The sequence below is a fragment of the Nilaparvata lugens genome, chromosome 6, assembly GCF_014356525.2.
Source record: "Nilaparvata lugens isolate BPH chromosome 6, ASM1435652v1, whole genome shotgun sequence".
NCBI classification, from domain to species: Eukaryota; Metazoa; Arthropoda; class Insecta; order Hemiptera; family Delphacidae; genus Nilaparvata; species Nilaparvata lugens.
The window spans coordinates 16,662,804-16,686,703 of record NC_052509.1 but is presented as its reverse complement, the minus strand read 5'-3'; the positions used below and the strand labels follow the sequence as shown (position 1 = coordinate 16,686,703).

At 35.3% G+C, this 23,900-nt stretch overlaps 1 protein-coding gene across 3 annotated transcripts in view; it reads left to right on the top strand.

The window, feature by feature from the left end:
- LOC111044338 (beta-1,3-galactosyltransferase 5-like) overlaps positions 1 to 23,900 on the top strand; it is a 61,486-nt gene that overhangs the window by 31,261 nt on the left and 6,325 nt on the right. For 2 of the 3 annotated variants that reach the window (XM_039430262.1, XM_039430265.1), the window contains 4 exons: positions 18,370 to 18,463; positions 20,333 to 20,708; positions 22,067 to 22,366; positions 23,271 to 23,487. In XM_039430262.1, coding sequence (XP_039286196.1) covers positions 18,426 to 18,463; positions 20,333 to 20,708; positions 22,067 to 22,366; positions 23,271 to 23,487 — 931 coding nt within the window. In that variant the 5' untranslated portion in view covers positions 18,370 to 18,425. The remainder of the gene's footprint in view (positions 1 to 18,369; positions 18,464 to 20,332; positions 20,709 to 22,066; positions 22,367 to 23,270; positions 23,488 to 23,900) is intronic. The other variant, XM_039430263.1, reaches the window with a different exon arrangement.

Here is a 23,900-nt window from a genome sequence, read left to right as displayed (position 1 = left end):
AGGCCTTATGGGTCATAGAACCCTTCATAATTGATGAGACAAGGGTGAGGGTTCTACTCACATATCAGACATGTATATTCAGTCCAGTATATTAATTAGTTTATCGGGGCCCTGTATTCGAATCGACTATTCCCAGTTTGTAATCTGTTTAGTGAATCTCGCAAGCGCATTTGTTATTGAATAAGTGACTGTCCTGGCTACTCGATCCCCTATCATACGAGTTGAACACATTAACTGATTGTGTGGCTGCTATGATATGGACAATTTCAGAAATTATTGTGACAGATATTGATGCTTAGTATGCTTGTTGAATATTATTTATATCAATAAACAGGACTTGACTGTACTAAAAATTGATCTACTAATGGTGAACCAAATGTCGCTGATGTGAGTAAAGTATGCGTTTCAAAATTCAGTGGGGTAACTTTCATACAAATTTACTTTTGTTAGTGTTTGTTATAGGAAATTCTGCCAAGATTAAACCAGTTGATATATCTAATTTCTAAATTGAGAGGAATATACTGAATCTATTAGGAATTTAATATTTTTCACAAGTTAAATACAAATTTGAATTAAGATCTGATTGGTCTATGTATTCCTGCATTTAAAGAAATGTTATACTGCTCCTCTTCATAATAAAATCTTTGTTTCTGATAACGCTTGATTTCCTCTTCTTGAGAGTGATTTTCACACGTCAAACAAACATAGTTTTCTTCTCTTATGTCTCTTCCCAATGTACCATTCAGCGTTGGGGTAGTCTACTACTTTAAAAGTGGTACAGACTTATATTTATGGCTATACAAGACTTTAAATTCATTGTTCCGATCGATATTCCCCAAAGACAGGCAAAACGAGCTGAAGCTTTAAGTAAAGCCTTGTCGATGTCTTCTTTTCTGTTTGTCAAGGCCCGACGCAAGCGGATGATGAATTTTTCATGAATTCATGTCGACAACGGTTGTGGAAAATTGATGAGAGGGGGGTTACAAAGTCGGAAAGGAGTGATTTCTCCCCTCAGCGGTGGGAGGGGGCGGGGTACCACCGACGGAAATAATAATTACAAGTAATGATCGACAGAAGTCTTTTGTTGCATGAGATTGAAAGAGGAGAAAAAGAGCGTAGATGTGTACTATTCATTAAATGAAAAACAAAGACAGCCAGTTTATTGAACTCAGATGTGGCGAAAACCTTTTTGTTACCAATCATTGAAGAATGAATTGCTCCAATCAGGTAGTATATCTTGCATATTTATTTTCTATATATTTTATGTTTTTATTCACCTCAGCTTTAGACTAAGGACTATGCTCCGTTTTCATGACTTTGTCAATACATGAATAATTGTGAACGAACATTAAAAAACATTTGATTTGATGTTTCAAACTGGTTATAGGGTTTTTTGTGATCAAACATAGAATCGATGTGAGTTTTGGAAAACGCATTTGAGGTTTGAGTTGGCTGTGTTGTTTTTAGGTGAAGAAAAACCTTAACATAATATTATTGTTCTCACCATTCCTCACAAAGTTGTGTAGAATTTATTTTTTTAAGAAACTAGACGGTGAATCATTTCTCAAATTTTCAAACATGACAAAGGAATTTAAACGTTTTTTTAAGACGGGGTTATCGTATACACATACACATAATATGCTTTATGCTTTACTAATGGGATCTTAAATCTACGAAAGCCGAACAATTTCATCGTGGAAAGTTGATTGTTGAGTGAAAGATCAAATAAGCTGGCAGTGCAGAGATTGTGTTGTCAACTAAATGGATAATTGGGGGAGCTATCGTGTCCATTTAATTGATTTGTGGGCAGTGAAACGACTCAGCTTTCATCAGACCCAGATGAAAAGAAAAAAAGAGTTAGGGAGGGGAAGGATGAGACGACGATGAATAAGAAAATAAGAATGTGGAGAAGACAGTGAAAGGAGGAGGAAAAGAATGAGAACCGGTGGTAGAAAAGAATTAGAAGAGTAGGTGAGAATAACTAATCCATCAGGAAAAACTGAGGAAGAAATAAGTGAATCAATGAAGGCAATGGCATTTCAATCGGGTGAAAAGAGAAAGCCGTAGACCAAAAGAATTTGTCAGGACTTTCATTGGTGAGTTGGGCTTGATTTTAGCAATGCTTTTTATCGCTAAATGAGAAGATTCCGGACTGGAACCGAATATCAGAATGACTTATTCTGACGGCCTACTTTTGTAGTACAGTGCTGCAACAGAAACATTAAACAAGATAATACGTTCTCGAATTAGCCATCAGTTCTGCTATTTCAGTATGAGGTATGAGGTATAATGTTGGAAAATGAGCAATATAGTACTGTACTTCTATTATTTCCCGTTTGAAGTAACCATTTTTTGCTTTCCAATCTGATTTAATTTCTGGGTATGTCAAATAGTTCAGTGTATTAAATACTATTATTCAATATTCAACCTTATCCTAGCTCGTACATTTCCTGTCTATCCTAGCCATGAATTACTAAATTTTAGTTACCTCTCATGATGTGACTTCTATTTTAGGAAGAATACCTTGATTGGTTCATTCCGCTGTGTTATATGGAGCCTTGTTATATTAAGGAGCATTATCACAAATCGCTTTATAATAGTATGTTTGAAAAAAAAACATGAAAACTGAAGCCTAAATAAAATAATATAAGGATACTAGTGATTCTTTGTATTAAACTTCTAAGTAGCACTATCAAAATACTTGAATTTTGGTTTTTATTTGTACTTTCGGTTGTTGAAAAAACCTTAAAAAGTATAGTTTTTATCTGTTCTTTCGGGTGTGAAATAGCCAAAATTCAGTGCAAGGTTTGATATGGTGCACGTTCAAGTTTTTCCAACATTTCTGTGAATAATGAACCTCCAAATTCAGAGAGAGGCCAGATTAGTTTCAAAGTTGGCTATTACCTTGCAAATAGTAGAAAACTTTACAAGGTACTTACTTTTACAATGTGTCTTTGTAGCTAACTTTGAGCTTGGTTCGTGCAATGAATTTTCAAGTACTCCACTGTACTGCTTTTAAGTTGCACGTGAACTTGAGATTGATGAAAATTGATGTTTTGAATGATTAAAGCGTGCCAGGCCAGGCCAGGCCTCCATTGCTCACTAAATAATGTAGTGCCACTCAGTTTCAGCCAAGGCTTATAGCCTATGAGAAGTTAGGCCATAAAGTTGGAATACTAAGTATCCGAGTTGTCCGCCATTCAAGTCCTACTTGCAAGTGCAGTGCTAAGTTTGAGGTGCTTTGAAGTTGAGGATACACCCACCTTGGCAACCGTATTAAGATGGACCAGAATCAGAAAGTTTATGATTCTCTGGAATTTCATTAGAATCCTTGTTCAAATTTCAGTTGGGTTGAGGTTATTCATGAATATTCTTCCACTAGAATGTTCCTTTCAACATTTATTAGCTACCTGAACCTTGGAAATTCAAGTATATATACTGTAGTTCTATGACCTTACACTTTAACATAGTATTTTAATTAGATTATAAAGTTATATTACCTGAGCTTGCTACTATCACTTTATAAATAGCTAATTTAAAGTATAAGGAATGTTCTCAATTCAATCAAATCCCAAGTACAATACTTTTTCAATTCAATTATTAAAGTTTCTAGTTATATCTTGAGATTATCTCACAATATAGTATAAGACTATGAACTAAGAATTTCAGGGTTTATTTCCTGGACTTGAGAATATAATTATTGTAGTGATGAGCTATTAGAGATAATGCTTGAAACCCCCCAGGGGCGTTCTAAAATATTAATTTTTCAACCCTTGCATATCAAATCAAGCTTTTTAATGCCATCACAATTTTAAAACTCACGCAATATCATATGTCATGGAGGACAAAAATGTCATATGAAAAAATCATTTCCAGAAAATTAGAAATACTAACATTTCAGCCACTGAAAGTTTGGTACTTATGGTGCAAAACGATACATGTCATCAAGACATGCTAATCTGTATTTCATCCGTATATATTCACTGGAAGTCTTATTTTTGTGATCTCAAAATGCCAATCTCTGAATTATCACTCTTAATACAAGGAAAATACAGAAATAATATATAATGTAGCAGGTTATTATATACTGGAATAGAAAGTTGAATAATATTCCCAACAATTTGCTGATATTCAATAGAGTATTAAAGCCAAGAAATTAAGTTAATAAATAGTAGTATGCAAGATGTAAGTACATAGTAAGAAGTATTTAATAGTACATAGTAGCACGAAGAAAGGTACTTTATTAGAAGTAGTTATACATAAGAAGGAGATAGATAATTGATTTGTAGCTCAAGTGCACATAGTAGGCTATAGGTAGTGACTAGTGACAGAAGACACATAGATGGATAGACAATCAATTAGGAAGTGGAGTGACGCAGGAAGTGATGGGTAATTGAGTTGGTAGCCACAGACACTTGGCTGGCAAAGGGTTGGGGAGGAAAGAGATGAGGATGAGAGAGATAGAGTGAGGGAAGGTAAAGCAATTCTAGGAAAATGGAGAGTGATTGAGAGAGAGAGAAAAAGATGGGTTAAGGCTGAAGGAATTTGAGAAAGCCAGACATTGCGAAAGATGGAGTGGAGAGGTATGAAGGAGAAAGGAGGATGAAGATAGGAAAGGGCCTGGGAACGAAGGAGAAGGTGAAGGGACAAGGACAAAATCTAGGAAGAGACGTAGATGATGTAAAGTGGGTTTGAAGGTCACTGGCAGATGATGATGATGATGATGTTGCAGCATCCCTTTCGAGCCCTTAGCAAGATACTGGGCAAGGCAAGGGTCTTGATCAATAAGGGCGCACGCCCAGTCTACTTTCCTATCGCCCTATGCCCTCTCACCTGTACTTCTGTATTTCTCTTTCACCCTTACCTATACTCTTTTATTCACCCTTTATCGACTGTCGACTATTGTGGTCAGTTCAACTCATGTCTTGGATTTTTGGGCAATACTCACTCACGGATTTCAGTTAATCACGAATAGCATTTATAATATATTTCGAATAAGACCAGCATTATATATATTACAGAATAATATATTGCGATCCAAAAGCGAAAATCTTATCCCCTAACCTACCTTTGAAACATAATTAAACAGAACCTTTTAGGTTGTCTTGAATCAACTTCAGTACAGTACCTCTAAAATATCAAAGGTGAACTGTTTAGGATTTCCTAGGACTTGATAAATTCTTGGATAACTGGTGAATAACGTCTTGTGACGTCATGTAGCAGTTCACATCTAATTTATTGTAGCAAGGCTGTTGAAGGTCGGCAAGATTTTTTACGGTTTTCAATGAAGGTCTGGCTGTTGCACTCATCGTTGACTAATAAATGCACATGTGTCTATGTATGGATACATCATTACGCGTATTATGTGATATATATCAGGCATTACATTACCATTCTTATTCATTGAGGTTTTTTGCCAAGTTCAATGCGAGGAAGCTTCATAATAATAATTCATTTATTGATTCAATGAAACACAACTTTCAATTGAAATAATAGGGAGAGAACTAACAGGCAACAGGCACAGCCAAAAACCGTCACTCCCCCGAATTTTTGATTAATATACTAGTCCAGAAAGTAGTTTAAGCTTTTTCCGCTTTATAAAATTTGTGTTTAATTTTCTGAGAGAACGCTTATAACCAAAAAAGAAATTGAATTTATAAGAGATTCAAAACTAAATCAAATTTTAGTCTTACTAAGCACTTGAATAACCGTACTGGAGGCTTTAGACTATTTTTTCACTTTAGCTTATAGTTTCGAGAATTTCATTAGTGGCGATTCTAATTTGATTCTCTTCTTATACTGTGATACTTGAAATATGTCACTCATTTTGAAATTTCGTCGCCGTTTGCCATATTGTGTTTTCTTGTATTAGTCAATACTTTATTACTCTTCCGATGAAATATATGTAATAAATAATAATATATAGTAATAAATAGTCTAATAATATATATGTAATATTTAATGTAATATTTTCATCTGATGGGAAGAATCGATTTGATTAAACTATAATAATTGTACTAGTCGTCAATTTTCAACTCTGTTGTGAGTTTCTTTCAGCTCAAATAAATTTAAAAGGACGTTGACAATTTAAGTCTGTGCAGAATGAAGTGGCGGCTTAATAGTGAAGGGTGGGGGTATGAAGGGGGGTGAAGGGTGTTGCCATCTATTTTTAGAGTAGAATCCGTCTATTTTTTGCAAGAAACGCGCGCGCCATCTCAGGTTGTATTATTATTTTCTGGTGGTGGAATAATTTTGGCTGATGTGGTATCGAGACAGGCCAGACTAAACAAATGGTAAGCTGGTCGTTGAGGGGAGAGGGGAGTTGAGAGAGTAAGGCCACTTTGGCCACTTTACTGCTATCCCATCACTTTGCTTACTCATCTCACCGAAAAACTTTTTCCCCAAACTTCTCTCTACTTTACTGTCTACTCCTCTACTGGCAGCACGTCAGTCAGACTTGTCTCTTGTTCACCACTTTTCAATCCTCTTTTTTATGAACTCCCTCTCTCACTTGCATCCAATCCACATCTTTCCATCTCTATCTTTTTGGGTCCCGTGTCACTGTCGTCAACTTGGAGCAAAAATGTCACCTGACTATATCAACAATCTATACACTCACGGCATTGTTTTTCGTCCGGTTTCTTCTCATCTACTTTTTCTTCTCTTCCCGTTTGCTTTTTCTCCTCATCCTACTCTATTTGCTACATCAAGTCAACAATGATGGTTCAAAAAATGTCAATTAAATTAAAAGAAAACCACATTGACATTGTTATCGATATATTTCAAAACATTTCGCATGATCACTTTTCAAAATATATAGCAATATATATTAAAGTAAGTTAATAGTAGTATTGACTACTATTACTATATTGCGCTGTTTGGTATATTACCCTATTAATGCCCATATAATATTGGACATATTACCCTATTGGTAATGTAGTTAGGCCTACTGTAGTATTGACAAAATCAATGTATTTTTCTTTGTCTATGGTGAAACACCGCAGATATCCCGTACAATCAATTTTTAATGTTAATTTAGTGATTGCATTAACAACATTAATCAAGATGGTAGGTAATTATTTATTATATTGATAACCGACATCGAGTACGACATTGTTCATGCTTATATCCAATGTGTATTCTTTTGAGACTTTTATTGAAGTCACCCACGTGTTTTTTCCGAAGGATGAAAACTTTCATATGAAATTGAAAAAAAATAATGTCTTGTTCAATGGCTTGCTCAAACTATCATTTATCTATCTGTGTAAATCAAGGTGCAATCGGTATGTACAGTAGATTTAATTGAACAAAACTTTTGATAGAGATGGAAATTTTAATAATTAGACCCATTCAGATGTGAGCTCATGGTTTAGTTTGGATTAGAACGTTGAACGTGTGTGAGAATAATGAGAAAGAAGTTATTGTGGCTTGAATTCTGTGAAAGCTTTACAAAAGCTTGGCAGAAGGTGTTCAATGTTTGTGGACTCAGGTGCATTCAGATGAGGTGGTAGACTCGGTGAATAGTAGTTTTCTTTTATCAGAAACAAATGGTTGTTCTAGATCGTTAATAATAGCAAGTGTGTTAGATTACTACCATATTTATTGCGTGTAAAATATTATTTAGATTTTTTCATCGTGTGTAGGCACCTACTTATCTTGAGGGATTTGTCATATTTAGTCATTGATACTCATCAGTGTGTTGTAAAATAATTTTCTAATAAATGTTTCGAGAATGTTCTCATTCAAAGATTCAGAGTGGAATGTTTTTCATTTGAAAAATGTAGCAGTGAATGTCTCAATTTCAAAGTGGTGATTTTCCAAGTATTACATTCACTTGAACATGATATGGAAGAGGAAATTGATAGCATGTTTGCTTGTGCTCGTGTCATTGATGAGAAATATTTTGTTGAAAGGTAATCTAACAATTGACAACATGCCAACTAATTTAAGTATTCAATTAATCGATCCATTACTATCTATGTTGATATTCTATTTCAGTATAAAAATGTATGGATTTCAGCTATTCGATTATACAATCTTCATGACAAACTTGAATTCAAAATTCCATTAAAAAACTCTATCCTGAATAGGCTACATAGATTGAAGTTTAGCATCAAGCGGGTCCCACCATCCCAATATTGATGTTGATAAGCATACAGTTTACAGTTATTGGATAACCTGCGTTAATAAATGATATCGGGTGAGTTATCACAAACTTATGAATAAAATGTTTTGAGAATGTTCTCATTCAAAGATTCACAGTGGAATGTATTTCATTTGAAAATGTTCTAAAATATCTAACGTAAGGATCAGTATATTGGTTTCAGTGACTATCACATACACACACTATCATACATGACTGTGTGGTGAGAGTACTTAGCAATTAAAGTATCATTTTACAGTACAAGCACTCAGCCTCTATTGGAGAAGCTGGTTTCTGACTGTCAATCAAATTATCGATTGCTTCTGAAAAAGATAAGCGCTGAAAATCTCATTTTCGCCTCTAGAATATTATAGATTACAGCTCTATAGCTCTCGTTGGATAATTTTATCTTGTTTCAGTATTTAGGCTATGCTGTTTTCAACCATTTCAAACTCAAGTACAGAAGAACGTTTTGAAAATCATCTTCAAAATCTGTTTTCAACTGTTTGTAGTTAATAATTCGGATCTGTAAATGAGTCGTCTACTATAAATGATCAGAATAACTATCATTAGAACTTATTAGAACAGATTTCTAGTTCGTTAAAACAGAATTTTACCAAGTCCAATAATAATCAATGAAAAGGAAGATGTGACGAAGGAGAATATGTAGAAGTGCAAGAAGGCAATGGAAAACGAGAAGTATAAGAAAAAGAAGCAGGAAAGTAGGTGTAAGGACGAGAAGATGAGGAAAAGAACATTGAGTAAGTGAAAAAAGAGATAAAGTTGAAATAAGAAAAGAAATAAGATTGTGAAGAAAAGAAATCAAAAGGAGAAAAAAAGTCGATCAAAAATAAATGAAAAGAATGAGAGGAAAAACATTAATATTATGGAGAAAAAAGAAGACGAAAAATAAGAAGTAGAAAGAGAAAGGTAAAAGTTGAAGAAGTAAAAATTAGTAGAAGTCGATAGAAATGCTAGAGAGATAAGAAAATAAGATGAATAAAATAAAACAACAAGAAGGAGGATAATAATAATATAAACAGAATAGAGTTGGTAAGTGGAGTTGGTTACTGGTCGTGTTGTCTGGTGAAAGAGCAAGTATCCGTCCTTGCTAGGTCACCGTCGTCTAATGACCTCTAGGACTTCTCTACCTCTACCTCTGTCTCTCTCCTGTCAAGGCAAACTGATCTTACAAACAATTGTTACATTAGGGATTCCCATGTTACTATCTATTATCTGTATACCGGCTATCAGATTACACTGATTACATCCTCCCGATAATGTTCATTTTTCAGTCCTTGTCAGGGTATCAAAAAAGCGTTCATTCTCCATAAGGAGAACAGAAAACAAATATAGTATTGAACCTGCAGAGTTTATTTTACCATCCAGAGTCTCTGCCTAATAGAATAGAAATGCTGATTAAGAAGTTTTTAATTGATAATTTTCTTCATTTTTATTTATTAGGTTATACATTAAGTTCCTCATTTGTGAAACGTTATTATGATAATGTTGAATCCAATGTTATATATGATAAATAAATTGTGTTGATGCAGTTTGAATGTGAAACCTCTGGTCGATATTGTCTGAATAAAGCAACAAAAATAAAAAATATTTGTTATCATATTGACAATATAAATTCTTTATGATGGATACTGATATCTACAAATTCCATTGTTCAATAGGATTAGGATTTACAAAAAAAAACTGAATAATTCTGTGTTTGAAATGTAGACAATCATGCGAAAAAGCCAAAAGTAATTTTTATCGTAGTATCTGTGGTCAATAAATAACCACAAGAATTTCATTCTCCCAAATAAGTTGGATGAAAGCTTGATAATAGTTCAATAATAATATTGATAATAATATTTAGTATACTTGTAGCAAAAGTATGATAGTCGTAAAAGGCCCATTGTCTGCTTAAATTATATATTCAGGCGGGGTGGGACCTTCCTGCTAGAGAATTCCCATTAACAAAAAGCCATATAAATTTACTAATATTTTGTAAATTTCTTGTAATAGTTATTATGTTTCAACTACTTATATTCCGTCACAATATAATAACCAATCCACCATAACTAATGTAACATCTTAAATCTGGCTAAATGGTACAAGAACCTAAAAGAGATTTGAAGGAAGTTTACTACTCATAAATAGATTATTTATAAAATATTTGAAGATTGAGGTTATATAGATGTATTCACAGATCGGTGACCTAGAGATCGATCAAACCGAAGAACGTAGAATCTGACCAAAACCCCTTGGCAGAGCTTTATTGCATTCGGATGGTGTGCAATGTGAAAAAACACCCGTCCACGTGGCTAATTATTAGTTAGCATGGAATTAATATTAATATATAGAATATTAACTAGCATGCAAAGGGCATAAATAAAAAACCAAATAAAAATAATTTAATGTATTCAGGAAATAAGAGTTACCAGGCGCATGAATACCTAATAAAAATTTGCATGCACCAATAGTAAAACGGCAGTTAATGGGCGGCAACTGTAGGCCAATTCAAAAATATTTATATATATTTATATAATTGTAGTAGATTTTGTGTAAAAATTTGTGTAATCTATGTTATCAATATGGCTCGAATGCAAGAAATTATTAATCATATAATCTAAGCAATATTTTAGCATTTTTGTAAGATCTATTTGAATTTAATGGCGGAGGATTGGGATATTTAAATTTTATGCTAATTTGAAAGTCGGAAAGAGATCTGTAAAACTTGAGAAGGAAGAACCAGCACTCGCCAGCCAGATGCCACCATAAGAGGACCCCAATATTTTAGAGTGAAGTACCTTACTAATGATTTTGTAAAAGTTAAAGTTAAAGTAAATTATTAAATTTCTTAAAAGACTTCGTGATGCTATTGTGAAGCAGAAGTCATTTTTCATTTTTATTAAATTTATAACCCCTTGGAGGAGACGATTCCGGCTACCATATTCACGGACCACATGGAGTTGGATCGACATCGGCGGCTTACAAGAAGATTTTCGACACGTGAGTGATTAAATTCGAATTTAGTGATGGGCGCCCTAGTGCTTCGAATTAATCTGATGATCAAAGCTAGCTCGCCGAAAGGGTTATTATAAATTGAGAAATTAATAAGAGTAATACTTGCGCAAGTAAAAATTAGTATTAAAGGTATTTAATTGAAAGAAAAATATATAGATCAATATTTTAGAAATTTCTATTTAATCAAAGAAGTACGAAATCTAGGCTATTAAAACATATGCATACAATATTTAATTTTTTGCAATACAATTTGCGATAATTTATTATAGTTCTAATTCACTAGATGAATGGCTCTACCTATTCCGTCAGGTGCCGAATCTTGCACCCTGAGATGAAAATATATATTCGATACAAATAAATCTACTAAATACTAGAGATTTTAATATATATATATATTTGGATTATTAGTGGCTAATTTATCAAGCTGATCTTAGAGCACATATTTTTTGATTGAATTATCCAAGTCGACAAGTATTAGCAAGTACATGTCGCAGCTACATGCAAAAGAATGCATATGATTTCAAGATAAAGGCACATGGTAATGATTCGTGCCATTAATCTAGAATATAAAGTTTAGCCTGTGATATTTTGCTGATATAAAATTATTGTTCTATTTTTTATATTATATTTTTTATCGCTCTATATATATTTTTTGCCTCGATTGATCTTTGCATTATTTGTGTAATATATGTGTGAAATTTTCATGGTGTGCAATTTATTTTTTATTCCTCATCTCTATAGTATAAGTATCATTTTTATATATATTTATTATTTATTGAATTACAAGAGTTATAGGAGAAGCCCATATCTAGGCCTATCAAGATTTTTTAAGACTGAATACTATTAGAAAAACCACGACCTAATTATATTAAATCTCATGCTTTACCGACTGATGCCAAGCAGGAGGCTAATCGTTATTTTTATATAAAGAATAACGTGACAGAAAGACATGGCGCCCAACGTGGGGCCACGGATACGACACAAAGACATGTCGTGCCAACGTGGGACTGATGATGAGAGCCAAGCTCATTGAATAATTACTTGAAATTAGGTCAATAACCATAGTGAAAATTATAATTAACTTATACGAGTTGTGAGGAAAACTGGCGAAGGAAAATTTGTATTACTTTTTGGGGAAACAAGAGCTTTAAGTAGAGAGAAATTATATGTTTTAAAGAAAATTTTATATTATTAGTACTGTGAAAAATTACATGTTTATAGAGAGAGATTATATTTTATAAGCCTAAACTGCTATTACTTTCTAGTCAAAAATATATTGGGTGTTTAAGCCGGTTGGAAAATAAGTCGCAGCCTGTAAACTAGCCAAGAATAAATCAACAAAACATTGGGGGCGCTAGAACATTGTAAAAAACTTAAGTATAAATACCTGGTTGTAAGAGTATCCAAACACTTTACACATCACTGTTCACTGTAAGTCCCGGTTGTGTCTCTTTTTTAAGCATTTCCGCTTATCATTCTTATCACTGTTTAATTAGCATTTATCATATTTGACATAATGAATCACACTCCCGCAAACTCTGAAGTTTCATATATGTACGGCGGTTGCACAGATCCCACTTTGTCGACTCCGAGCACATCAAACCCCACCACGGTAGATGCCAATACGCCACGAGAAAGGGAACCAGGAAGCGTCGGGTCGATAATTTTCGATCCACCAGGTCTGCAACCTCTATCCTCCACGCGAATCGACGCCGCTGACACACCATTGAATCAACGGATAGTAGAGATCAATTTTGAAGGGGGCGAGGAGCAGTCTGCAGAACCCGCATCGCCGGAGGCCGAGTCACACCTGGGCAAACAAAGTATATTTTCAATCACAGAATTAGATCCGCTTCAAAAGGTACTAATGGAACAAACTAGTAGCACTTTCAACATTATGTTACAAAAAACAATGGATAGTATGATGCAGGAGATTAAAAAAGAGATTGCTACAGTAAAGGAGGAAAATAAGCAGACAGTGGAACAGGGTATGAAAGAGACCACAGGCGCTATAAAATCAGTAGAACAACGGTTAGATAATATTGAAACTAAAGTAGAGAGTCATAGGGAAGAGTTAAAAGCAATGATAACCCTACAAAAAGAAAGTCAGGATAAAGTTACGGCAGGATTATCGGAAAGGTTAGATACGGTTACATGTGAACTCAATGAAAGGATAGACAACTTAAATACACAAATCACTACACCTATTCAGGATATAACAAATAACATTAAGGCCGATTGCCACCAAGAAATCCACAAACAAATTACCGTTGCCAATCAAAACTTAACAACTACAGTTGACAAAAATATTAACAATATTAAAGAAATACAAAACAAACAGATTAATATGTCCACAAAAATGAACCAACTGCAAGGTAGCATCAATCAAAACACTGAAACCTGTAAAGCTTAAATGGAACTCTACTAATTCAGAAATCCACTCTGACTCAACTAAATCAAGAAATAAACGCAAATAAAATTACACATAATAGTCAATGGCAGATAACACAGGAAAAAATAATAGCATTGGAAAATCATATTCAACAACAACCTCAAGGAATTCAAACAGACAACCTCAACGTACATAGTATATTACAAGGACTAGGAAAATTTGATAACACTGATCGCCATTTGCAACCTCAACCATTTATTGATCAGATAAAATTAGTACAAACTCTTGCACCTACCTCTTGGAATTTTTGGCGTCTCCGTTTGACCAATTTATTGATTGGCGAACCCCTGATGTTTTTTCGGAGTAGAGCCCATGAATTTACATCATTGGATGAGTTTGTCGCTGTCTTCCTGGAACAGTATTGGAGCAGAAGTAAACAGTTGGACGTGCTAGCGGACATCATATCATGCGATTTCAACCCTAACTTAGACGGTGCATGTACCACTTTCGTCACTGCCCTACAGTTTAAAAATTCTCAATTGAGCGAGCCCATTAATGAATCGGCGTTAGCAAGCATATTTTAAAGAAGCTACCGTATCAAGTTAGAATGGCACTCGCCACACAACCCATTACTGATTGCAAGCAGCTAATTAATCATTTATATGGCATACAGTCTGCAATGGCAATATCAACCCACCGCTCAGACCAAAGATACGCATCAAATCAGCATAATTCAAAATTTAATCCGCATAACAGCCAAAAATATGAACCGGTATCATATGATCGCTACCGATCTGCTCCCCAATTTGAACGCCGCTATGAGCACAGGCAAAATGGTAATTGGAATAATGAAAAATTTCAAAATCGTACAACAAACCATTATCCACAGCTAACCTACAAAAGAAATTATTATTATGGCCGTGATCGATTTAACACAAAAAATGATTACACTCAGAATAATCATAATAGAAATCATAAACCACCACCTCATCAAATTAGTACAACTTATACATTAGCACATGCAATAGGATTGAATCAACAAAAAACCCAGAACCCAGCACCCAACGACCCGCCACCAGATATACAGAAAACTACAGCTAATAAACCAGGACTATATGATACCCCCGATATAACAAGCACAAGCTCAAATGAAACAAACCAAGAAAAGCAGGATATTTCAACGTCATACACCACATTCAGAAGTGATTTACCGAAAACATTATTAGAAGAACAAAAGCCAATACCAGATAAACCACCACCAAAAACCAGCCGCAAGCAACCACCCATTTTAAGTATATTGTTTCCCGCCGACGATCCATCACCGCAGGAAGAGCAGCCCGCATATCCAGAGACCGCCACCATGTATCTGCACACCACACCCGCGCATCATTGTACCCCACCGAAGCAGACTGAGGAACCCAGGATAGAGGACCAAGAGGATGACACCAGGGAGGACGGACTACCGGACAAGAGGAGCGCCCACCGCAAGGCCCGGAGACGGAGGCGCCCGAGGACACCCAGCCGACATCAGGACGAGGAGGACGGCATTCAGAAGAAGATGCATCGCAAGGCCCGGAGGCGAAAGAAAAGGAGGAACCGCGCGCGCCGATGGAGGCCGCATGCACGCTTCAAGAGGCAAAGAAGAACACCGGACCGACACCGAGGAGGACAGGAAGGGACCGACGTCATGCATCCGCGGCACATACGCTTCAAGAGAGCCAATCAGCGATGTGACCGGCAAAATGGATCGAATGAATGGATTAAAACTGGAACCGATAGAACAAATATGGATTCGTGCATGGGCAATAACAAAATGGATTACTTGTGGGAACTAATAAAGGATAAACGGTGTTTGAGAAGAATGGAAGCAATAAAAAGTTATATTAATAAAATGAAAGTACCTGAATATTATGCTATTGAAAAGATGATGAATGTTTGGATATTGTGTTTAATGTTTGTTATGATGGCTGTGATATTAATAAAAGAGTGTGTTGTAGATATGATGGAAAATATTATATTGTTATTATTAAAAGAATCTATTATTGATAATTGGGAAGCTAATATTATAAAGATGTGTATTGTTGTGAGCCTATTAATTTATAATGAACCGAGATCAAGAATCTTAAATGATAATGAAAGGAAGGATGAGTTAAGAGTACAGATTGATTGGAAAAAGAATGGATTAAAAGGAATTATCATAAATGAAGCTTGGAATTATTTAAAGGAATACACCAGATACCGGGGTTTTATATTCATGAAGATAAATTAATAATAGGACAGCCTCAACAATCAACAAATGGATAGCAGATAACCCAACCAGCCTACAGTGTAGCTACAAGCAGAAAACCTAAAGATACGGGCAAACCACAACAATTCTACATGAAATATCATCGAATTTCAAATAAATATGATAAGAAGTCAAAGGAAAACAACACTATCAAGCCAATTACTAACCTTCCTTAATAAATTTAATATTGGTATAGGACCTCGTGGCAACAATCCAATGTTTTAATTCCTTCCAGCCGTCAGAAACCTGTAATAAGGAAAAGAACAATTTTTAAATATGTATTTAAATTATATACATCAGATAAAAAAGGACACAAGCGGGGATAATAAAATTAAAATTTGTTAATTACCTTTTTAAGAGAAAAAATTGAGCAGTTAGGTTAGTTATGAAAGTCGATAGCAAATTCTGCTGTAACATGTAACACTATGAATTGTAGAACAGCGAACAGCTGACCAAAGCCACCCAAATCAAATGAATGTAATATCTGTTGAACATATGTTTATAAAAAGAAGTACTGTACCCAAAGAGTTATTTATTATTGTTATTTATTATATTTATTAATGTCGATATATTTATTTATATGTTTTTATACTTATTACTTTTAATTATGCCACGTTTGTTACCTGAAAAGATTTAAAGTGAATACCAGTTACCAAAACCAAAGAGCCATTAGCAAAAGAAAGTATTGTACCTGATGTATAGAAAATTATTTATATTAAGACCTAAGAAATACTATAAGATATAAGCCCAGAAGTTTATGAATCGAAATTATTGTCTAAAACGAATCATTTATGAGAATTATGAAATGTGTGTAGTTAAGTTGGCAGCCCTGCAAGCGGCGAATTCAAAAATTACTGTGTTGTAAATGGTGTCAGGAGGAGTGCGTTTAGAAGTTTATATTTATGATATTTTTATGTGTGTTGAGGAGGAGAATTTGTTATTGTTTTTGATAAAGGTATAAAGGAGATGCAGCAAATATGTCTGCGAAATGTGATAGAAGTAGGAGAGTATAATTTATAAATAAAGTATAGTGTATATCAATGTATTGAAGGGTGGGTTTTCATTAAAAACATTGTGATTCTCAAATATTTTGAATTCAAACCCAGGGGCGTGTGTAACATCTTAAATCTGGCTAAATGGTACAAGAACCTAAAAGAGATTTGAAGGAAGTTTACTACTCATAAATAGATTATTTATAAAATATTTGAAGATTGAGGTTATATAGATGTATTCACAGATCGGTGACCTAGAGATCGATCAAACCGAAGAACGTAGAATCTGACCAAAACCCCTTGGCAGAGCTTTATTGCATTCGGATGGTGTGCAATGTGAAAAAACACCCGTCCACGTGGCTAATTATTAGTTAGCATGGAATTAATATTATATATAGAATATTAACTAGCATGCAAAGGGCATAAATAAAAAACCAAATAAAAATAATTTAATGTATTCAGGAAATAAGAGTTACCAGGCGCATGAATACCTAATAAAAATTTGCATGCACCAATAGTAAAACGGCAGTTAATGGGCGGCAACTGTAGGCCAATTCAAAAATATTTATATATATTTATATAATTGTAGTAGATTTTGTGTAAAAATTTGTGTAATCTATGTTATCAATATGGCTCGAATGCAAAGAAATTATTAATCATATAATCTAAGCAATATTTTAGCATTTTTTGTAAGATCTATTTGAATTTAATGGCGGAGGATTGGGATATTTAAATTTTATGCTAATTTGAAAGTCGGAAAGAGAATCTGTAAAACTTGAGAAGGAAGAACCAGCACTCGCCAGCCAGATGCCACCATAAGAGGACCCCAAATATTTTAGAGCGAAGTACCTTACTAATGATTTTGTAAAAGTTAAAGTTAAAGTAAATTATTAAATTTCTTAAAAGACTTCGTGATGCTATTGTGAAGCAGAAGTCATTTTTCATTTTTATTAAATTTATAACCCCTGGAGGAGACGATTCCGGCTACCATATTCCCGGACCACATGGAGTTGGATCGACATCGGCGGCTTACAAGAAGATTTTCGACACGTGAGTGATTAAATTCGAATTTAGTGATGGGCGCCCTAGTGCTTCGAATTAATCTGATGATCAAAGCTAGCTCGCCGAAAGGGTTATTATAAATTGAGAAATTAATAAGAGTAATACTTGCGCAAGTAAAAATTAGTATTAAAGGTATTTAATTGAAAGAAAAATATATAGATCAATATTTTAGAAATTTCTATTTAATCAAAGAAGTACGAAATCTAGGCTATTAAAACATATGCATACAATATTTAATTTTTTGCAATACAATTGCGATAATTTATTATAGTTCTAATTCACTAGATGAATGGCTCTACCTATTCCGTCACAATATTATAACTAATTAATTTCCACATTCAAATTAATTCACCATTAATTTTGAAGAAATTAATTTGGAATAGCTCAATGATATTGATGCTTTTCATTCAGTCTAAAATGTGATTAGTCTGTACTATAAGTGAATAATTGAATAATATTTGTATTTTTCCAGTAGGAGATGCAGTATCGGTAACAAAAGCTGTAAGCAGCAGCAGCAGCTACAACAGAATGCTGGAGGCACACCACCATCATCAATATCAGTACAGGTAAGTTGACAAAAAAAAAAATTTTTTTTTAATAGTCTCAATTAAAAGTTGAAGGGAATGCTTAATCTATTGAAATACTTGAGCTGCAACAGAGTCCATACTTGGAATTCAATGATACTGCAGTGATAAAATTATTCAAGATTTCAGAATTTTCTTTTCGTTTTGCAAGTTTACTCTGAAACAAGAAGTACTTCAACATTCAATGTGCAGTTGAATGCAACTCCACATCACAGTGAAAGTTGGAACACTTGTATGGTGTACAGTAACTATATTACCCAGTAACTTATTCAAAGCAAGATATATGAACTAATATTTATTTTTGTCATCAAATCTTCAATTACGAGTGGTTGTACAAAACGTGAATCCCAGTTTTTATTTCATTTCATAGGAGTTAGATGTTAAGACTTATAGTGTGAAACTTATAACGTTTAAAGTGATAAATATTCGTGTAAAAATATGAGTGCATTCAATACAAAACCTTTCTGATTTTCAACATAACATCAGAAACTCCTACATTATTGAGGTTTCATATTTTTAGTGGCTCTGGAGAAATCAAACATTTCTATCTATGGAACTCCTATTTATACAAGAATTCTAGAAAATAATTTTTTCTAGTTCAAGAAGCATTTCGTAATAATTATAAGCTCAGTTATATTATGGTTCTATATTGAATATTAAATTTTTTTGGTTGAGTAAATCAGTAATATCATATATCAGGATAGAGCATCTCTGGATTAGTCCTCAAATTCATTCAAATCAGCATTTGCTTCTCTGCATTTCATGATCTTCAATTTCGTACAAGTCTTCGCTGTCAGGGGTGATCTATTCAATTGATGCCCCGATTCCAAAACAACTTTATCTCATTTCCGATAGCAGATGTTGTCATTACATTGACCGGCCGATTTACCTTGGTAGCATCTACTTCCTATTTTATTTTAGATTATAGTCAATCTTAGTTTATGTTAATTCTTACTCTATTACAAGATAAATTCTTACTCACAATATCATAAGAAATACTTCAATTTATCATTGAATAGCACATACTTTTTATTTTATTTCAAATTATTACATTTCCACGTTGAACATTACTTCTTCAACAAGAGGTACCTTCTCAACATTCAATGTGCAGTAATTACAATACTTCCATTTATTTCAATTCAATTCATTTTAAATACACAGTAAAAAAGTCGGTGATATAATACAATCAATTCAATCAATAAAAAACAATACAATCAATGATAATAATGTCAAATGCGAAAAAAGGAAAAACAATCTTCATTGTGGGGTGTGCTGGAGAGAATCAAATGAATTTTTTTCTCAAATATAAACAGCATACAATTTTCAAGGAACAAAAATACTCTATACAAAATATAATAGAATGAATGGAGTATTACCATAGATGAAAGATAGCATAAGAAGATATCCCATGATTTAGGGCGATTATGTTCCAAATTTCACTGTTAACTCAAGCTGATAGTCCTATATAGTAGTTATTTTTCGTGAAGCTTTCTGACGCTGGTAGTCTCCGTTCCTGCACTCTCACCCGGCCAAAACAGTAATCAGAATAGTAGTCGACAGTAATCGGCTTTAGCTAACAAAAAAATCGGCTCGAAATTTGGAACATAAATGACCCTTACCGTGGGATATCTTTTTATGCTATCTTTTCTTTATGAATTTGCATAGTCAACTATTTTTGTTGCCGAGGGAAATCTTGGGGTAGATCAATATGAATTAGTAGAAAGGAAAGGACAAGAAAAAACTAAGAGATAAACGAAGCAAAGACGAAGTCAAAATTAAGAAAGTTGGAGGAAATTTTATTTTTATTGCTATATTTGATGCATAATTTGAAGGGATTGTTTTTGTGTTTAGGCCGCTGGTAATCTGCCTGCTAGCGGGCCTGTCGTTCATCACGGTGTGTCGCCTGCGGATGGGCACGTCGGTTGCCGCCCCCGACGAGGCCGAGACGTGGGGCGGCGCCATGGGGCGGCCGGAGGTGGTTGGCCCCGTGGTCGGCCCCTATCAGCCGCTGACCGCCTCCAATGTGTCGACGCCGATGCCCTTCGACGTGGCCGAGGGAGGCCTCGGATTTGCCGACCGCAGTCAGCTGATCGACCTCGGCAACTTCAGCTTTCTGATGAACGACGCGGCGGTCAACCTGTGTCATCCGAATGCGACGCCGCCCTCGCTGGTCACCCTCGTGCACTCGTCGCCTGCTCACCAACATCATCGCGACGCCATAAGACAGGTACAACTATAGTCACCCAAATATAAGAGTTAGGCCCGGTTGCACAAAAGCCGGTCGAATTTCAATCGTGATTAATTAAAAGAAGGCTTCTCTGATTGGCTCTTGTGTGATTAATCACGATTAGAATTCAACCGGCTTTTGTGCAACCGGCACCTTTTCTCGTCTCCTACCTTTCGTATAATTCTCTCATTAGTTAAATTTTCTAATCACCTCCCCCTCACAACTTGAGATATTCAAGATGTATGTGTTGGAGTAAGTGATAACGCGCCGGTCTAATAATCAAGAGAACCCGAGTTCGAATCTTGATCGGAGCAAAAGTTCTTGACCACAGCACAATCACATAGATATGGCAACCCCGTCTTTCGGAAAATGATGAGCTGTCGATCCCAACTACCTAAAAAGTAGTGGTTATCTCTCATCATCATCATCATCATCCCTCTCATTCATTACCCACACACAAGCCTATGAGCTTATGTGGGCATCACACTCAGTATTATTATTAGAGAAAAAATTCCATAATAGTAGGTCGTTTATGTTCCAAATTTCAAGCCGATTACTGCGACTACTGTCTATTATCACTGTTTTATTGGGGTGAGAGTGTAAGAACGGCACAGTATGAGAGAGAGAGAGAGTATCAACGTCACATAGTTTCACGAAAAAGAACCACTAAGACTATAGGCTTGATCTAACATTGAAATTTGGAACATAAACACCCTACACCATGGGATATCTTCTTGTCCGATGTTTTCTCTATGATAGTACCATTTTTTCAAAATTTCATGTAAACAAAGAACAGTTTGAAAAAGTACACTTGAAAATGGTTTGGAAGCTGGAACTAGTAGTGTTTATAGACTTACTTTATCCAGCTCTACAGTCCTGGATGGACTTTGGCCTCCTCAACATGCTCCTCCATTCGTCTCTATCCTGTGCACTCCTTCGCCAGTTTGCCACGCCCAGCACACGGAGATCACCAATCGCGTCATTCAGTCATCTTGTCCGTGGTCGACCTCTCTTCTTCCAAGCATTCTTTCCTCCAGCAGTCTTGATGGTACTCTCTACCCTCTCATCACTCATTCCGGCCAGGTGTCCAATCCTTCTGGCTTTTATTAATTGCACCATATTTTCTGCCCTAATGGCCTGGTCTATCTCACTATTAAATCTGGCTCTCAACACTCCTTTGTCACAAGTTGGTCCCCAGATTCTCATGTACATTTTTCTCTCAAGTGTTTATATAAGTGTTCATGAAAAATGTGTTTAAAAAGTGTACTAAATAGTTATTTCTATACAAATAAAACAATTCAAGTAGCCCTATTAAAATACTTTAATTTCTTAACTTTGTAATTTCGATGTTTGAGCAGGTGTGGGGCGGCAAGCAGATGAACGTGGTATTCCTGGTGGGTGAGCCGTCAGCTGCAGCTGTGGACAACGTGACGCAGCTACAGCAGCAGCTAGAGGCCGAGAACGAGCTGCACGGCGACCTGGTGCAGGGCTCCTTCCAGGACACCTATCGCAACCTCACCTACAAGCACGTCATGGGCCTCAAGTGGATCGCCTACCACTGTCCGCGCGCGCGCTACGTCGTCAAGACCGATGACGACGTATTTGTCAACACCAGGAACCTGCAGCGCTTTCTCAACGACCGGTTGTCACCGCTTGGGGTTAGTCGGCTTCTTTAATCTATAATATAATAAATGAAAGAATTGGTTTATACACGTACGGGATAGGAAATTCACGAATGACGCATCATCACGTCTAAACTACTCAACTGATTAACTTGAAATTTTGCATATAGATTCGTAATTCACCGAGGATGGTTATAGGCCTATATTAAATTCTTCAAGATTACAGTATAGTACTTCAAGTTTTCAGTTTGTCAGCTTTTAGTGGTTCCTATTTCTCTTTTGACGATTGTCTATTGTCTTTTTTTTAGTGGTATTTACTTAGAGGAATGGAATTTTTCCTTCAAGCATATACAATGTTATTCTAAACAATTTGTATTCTTTCAAGAATGGAGAATGTTATTCTGAACAAATTGTATTTCTTCTATAGTGAGGTCCACGTTATAATGACAGTATTTGATCAACTTTGGTTTTGCTATCCTTGTCTATCATTCGACAAAGCCGGTGGTACTATCCTTTTCTAGGTCCACAACGATGCCAATTATGTTTTTGACAGTGTAGAAATATAATTAATTAATGCAGAGAATCGGCATCACTATTCTTCTATCTTCATCCACTGCCATTATAACGTGGACCTCACTATAGTGGTATCTATTTCTCTTCAGGCGATTTGTTTATTGTCTTCTTTTTAGTGGTATTTAATTAAGAGAATGTTATGAATGAAGAATGGTATTCTAAACAAATTGTATTCCTTCTAGTGGTGTCTATTTCTTTTTTGACGATTTGTTTATTGTCTTCTTTTTAATGAAATTTACTTAGAGAAATGATATTTTTTTAAATAGAAGAATGTTATTTTTCAAGAATGAAGAATGTTATTCTAAACCAATGCTATTATTTCAAGTGATATTTCTGTATTGACGATTGTCTGAACATTGTGATTCAGGTGCGTCGGCTGATAATGTGCCAGCTATGGGAGGGCAGCCTGGTGAAACGCTCGTACCGATCCAAATGGCGGGTGTCGCCCGAGGAGTACGCTGGCCGTACCTACCCCGGCTACTGCCCCGGCTGGGCGGTCATCTACTCGCCCGACGTCGTCCAGCTGCTCTACCGCGAGGCTCAGCGCACGCCCTTCTTCTGGATCGACGACGTACATGTCACTGGTCAGTACTCATCAGTTATCAGGTATCAGTCATTAGATGTTAGTCATCAGTTATCAGTGCTCATCAGTTACCGTACTTAGGTCATCTACTAACGAACTCGTCGATGGGGGCAGAAAGAATTGGATTCGAATAATGTTCTCCAGTCATCTGTATAGCAGCGCTTTTTGTTGTCAGCAAACATTCGCCGGAAGCCAGTGAAACCAACGTTCAGGTGCCTTTGCCAAACATTGATTATTTTATAAAGGGAACCACCTCAAAACACAAGACAAACATCAGACCACCTAGACAAACATCATACACTTGGAACCCAAGTATACTTGAACTTTCATGATGGATTGTTTCTTTTTACTATTCACTCACCAATCATAGTTAATGAAACCGAAATAAACTTTATAGCGAATCGCTGTACTTGA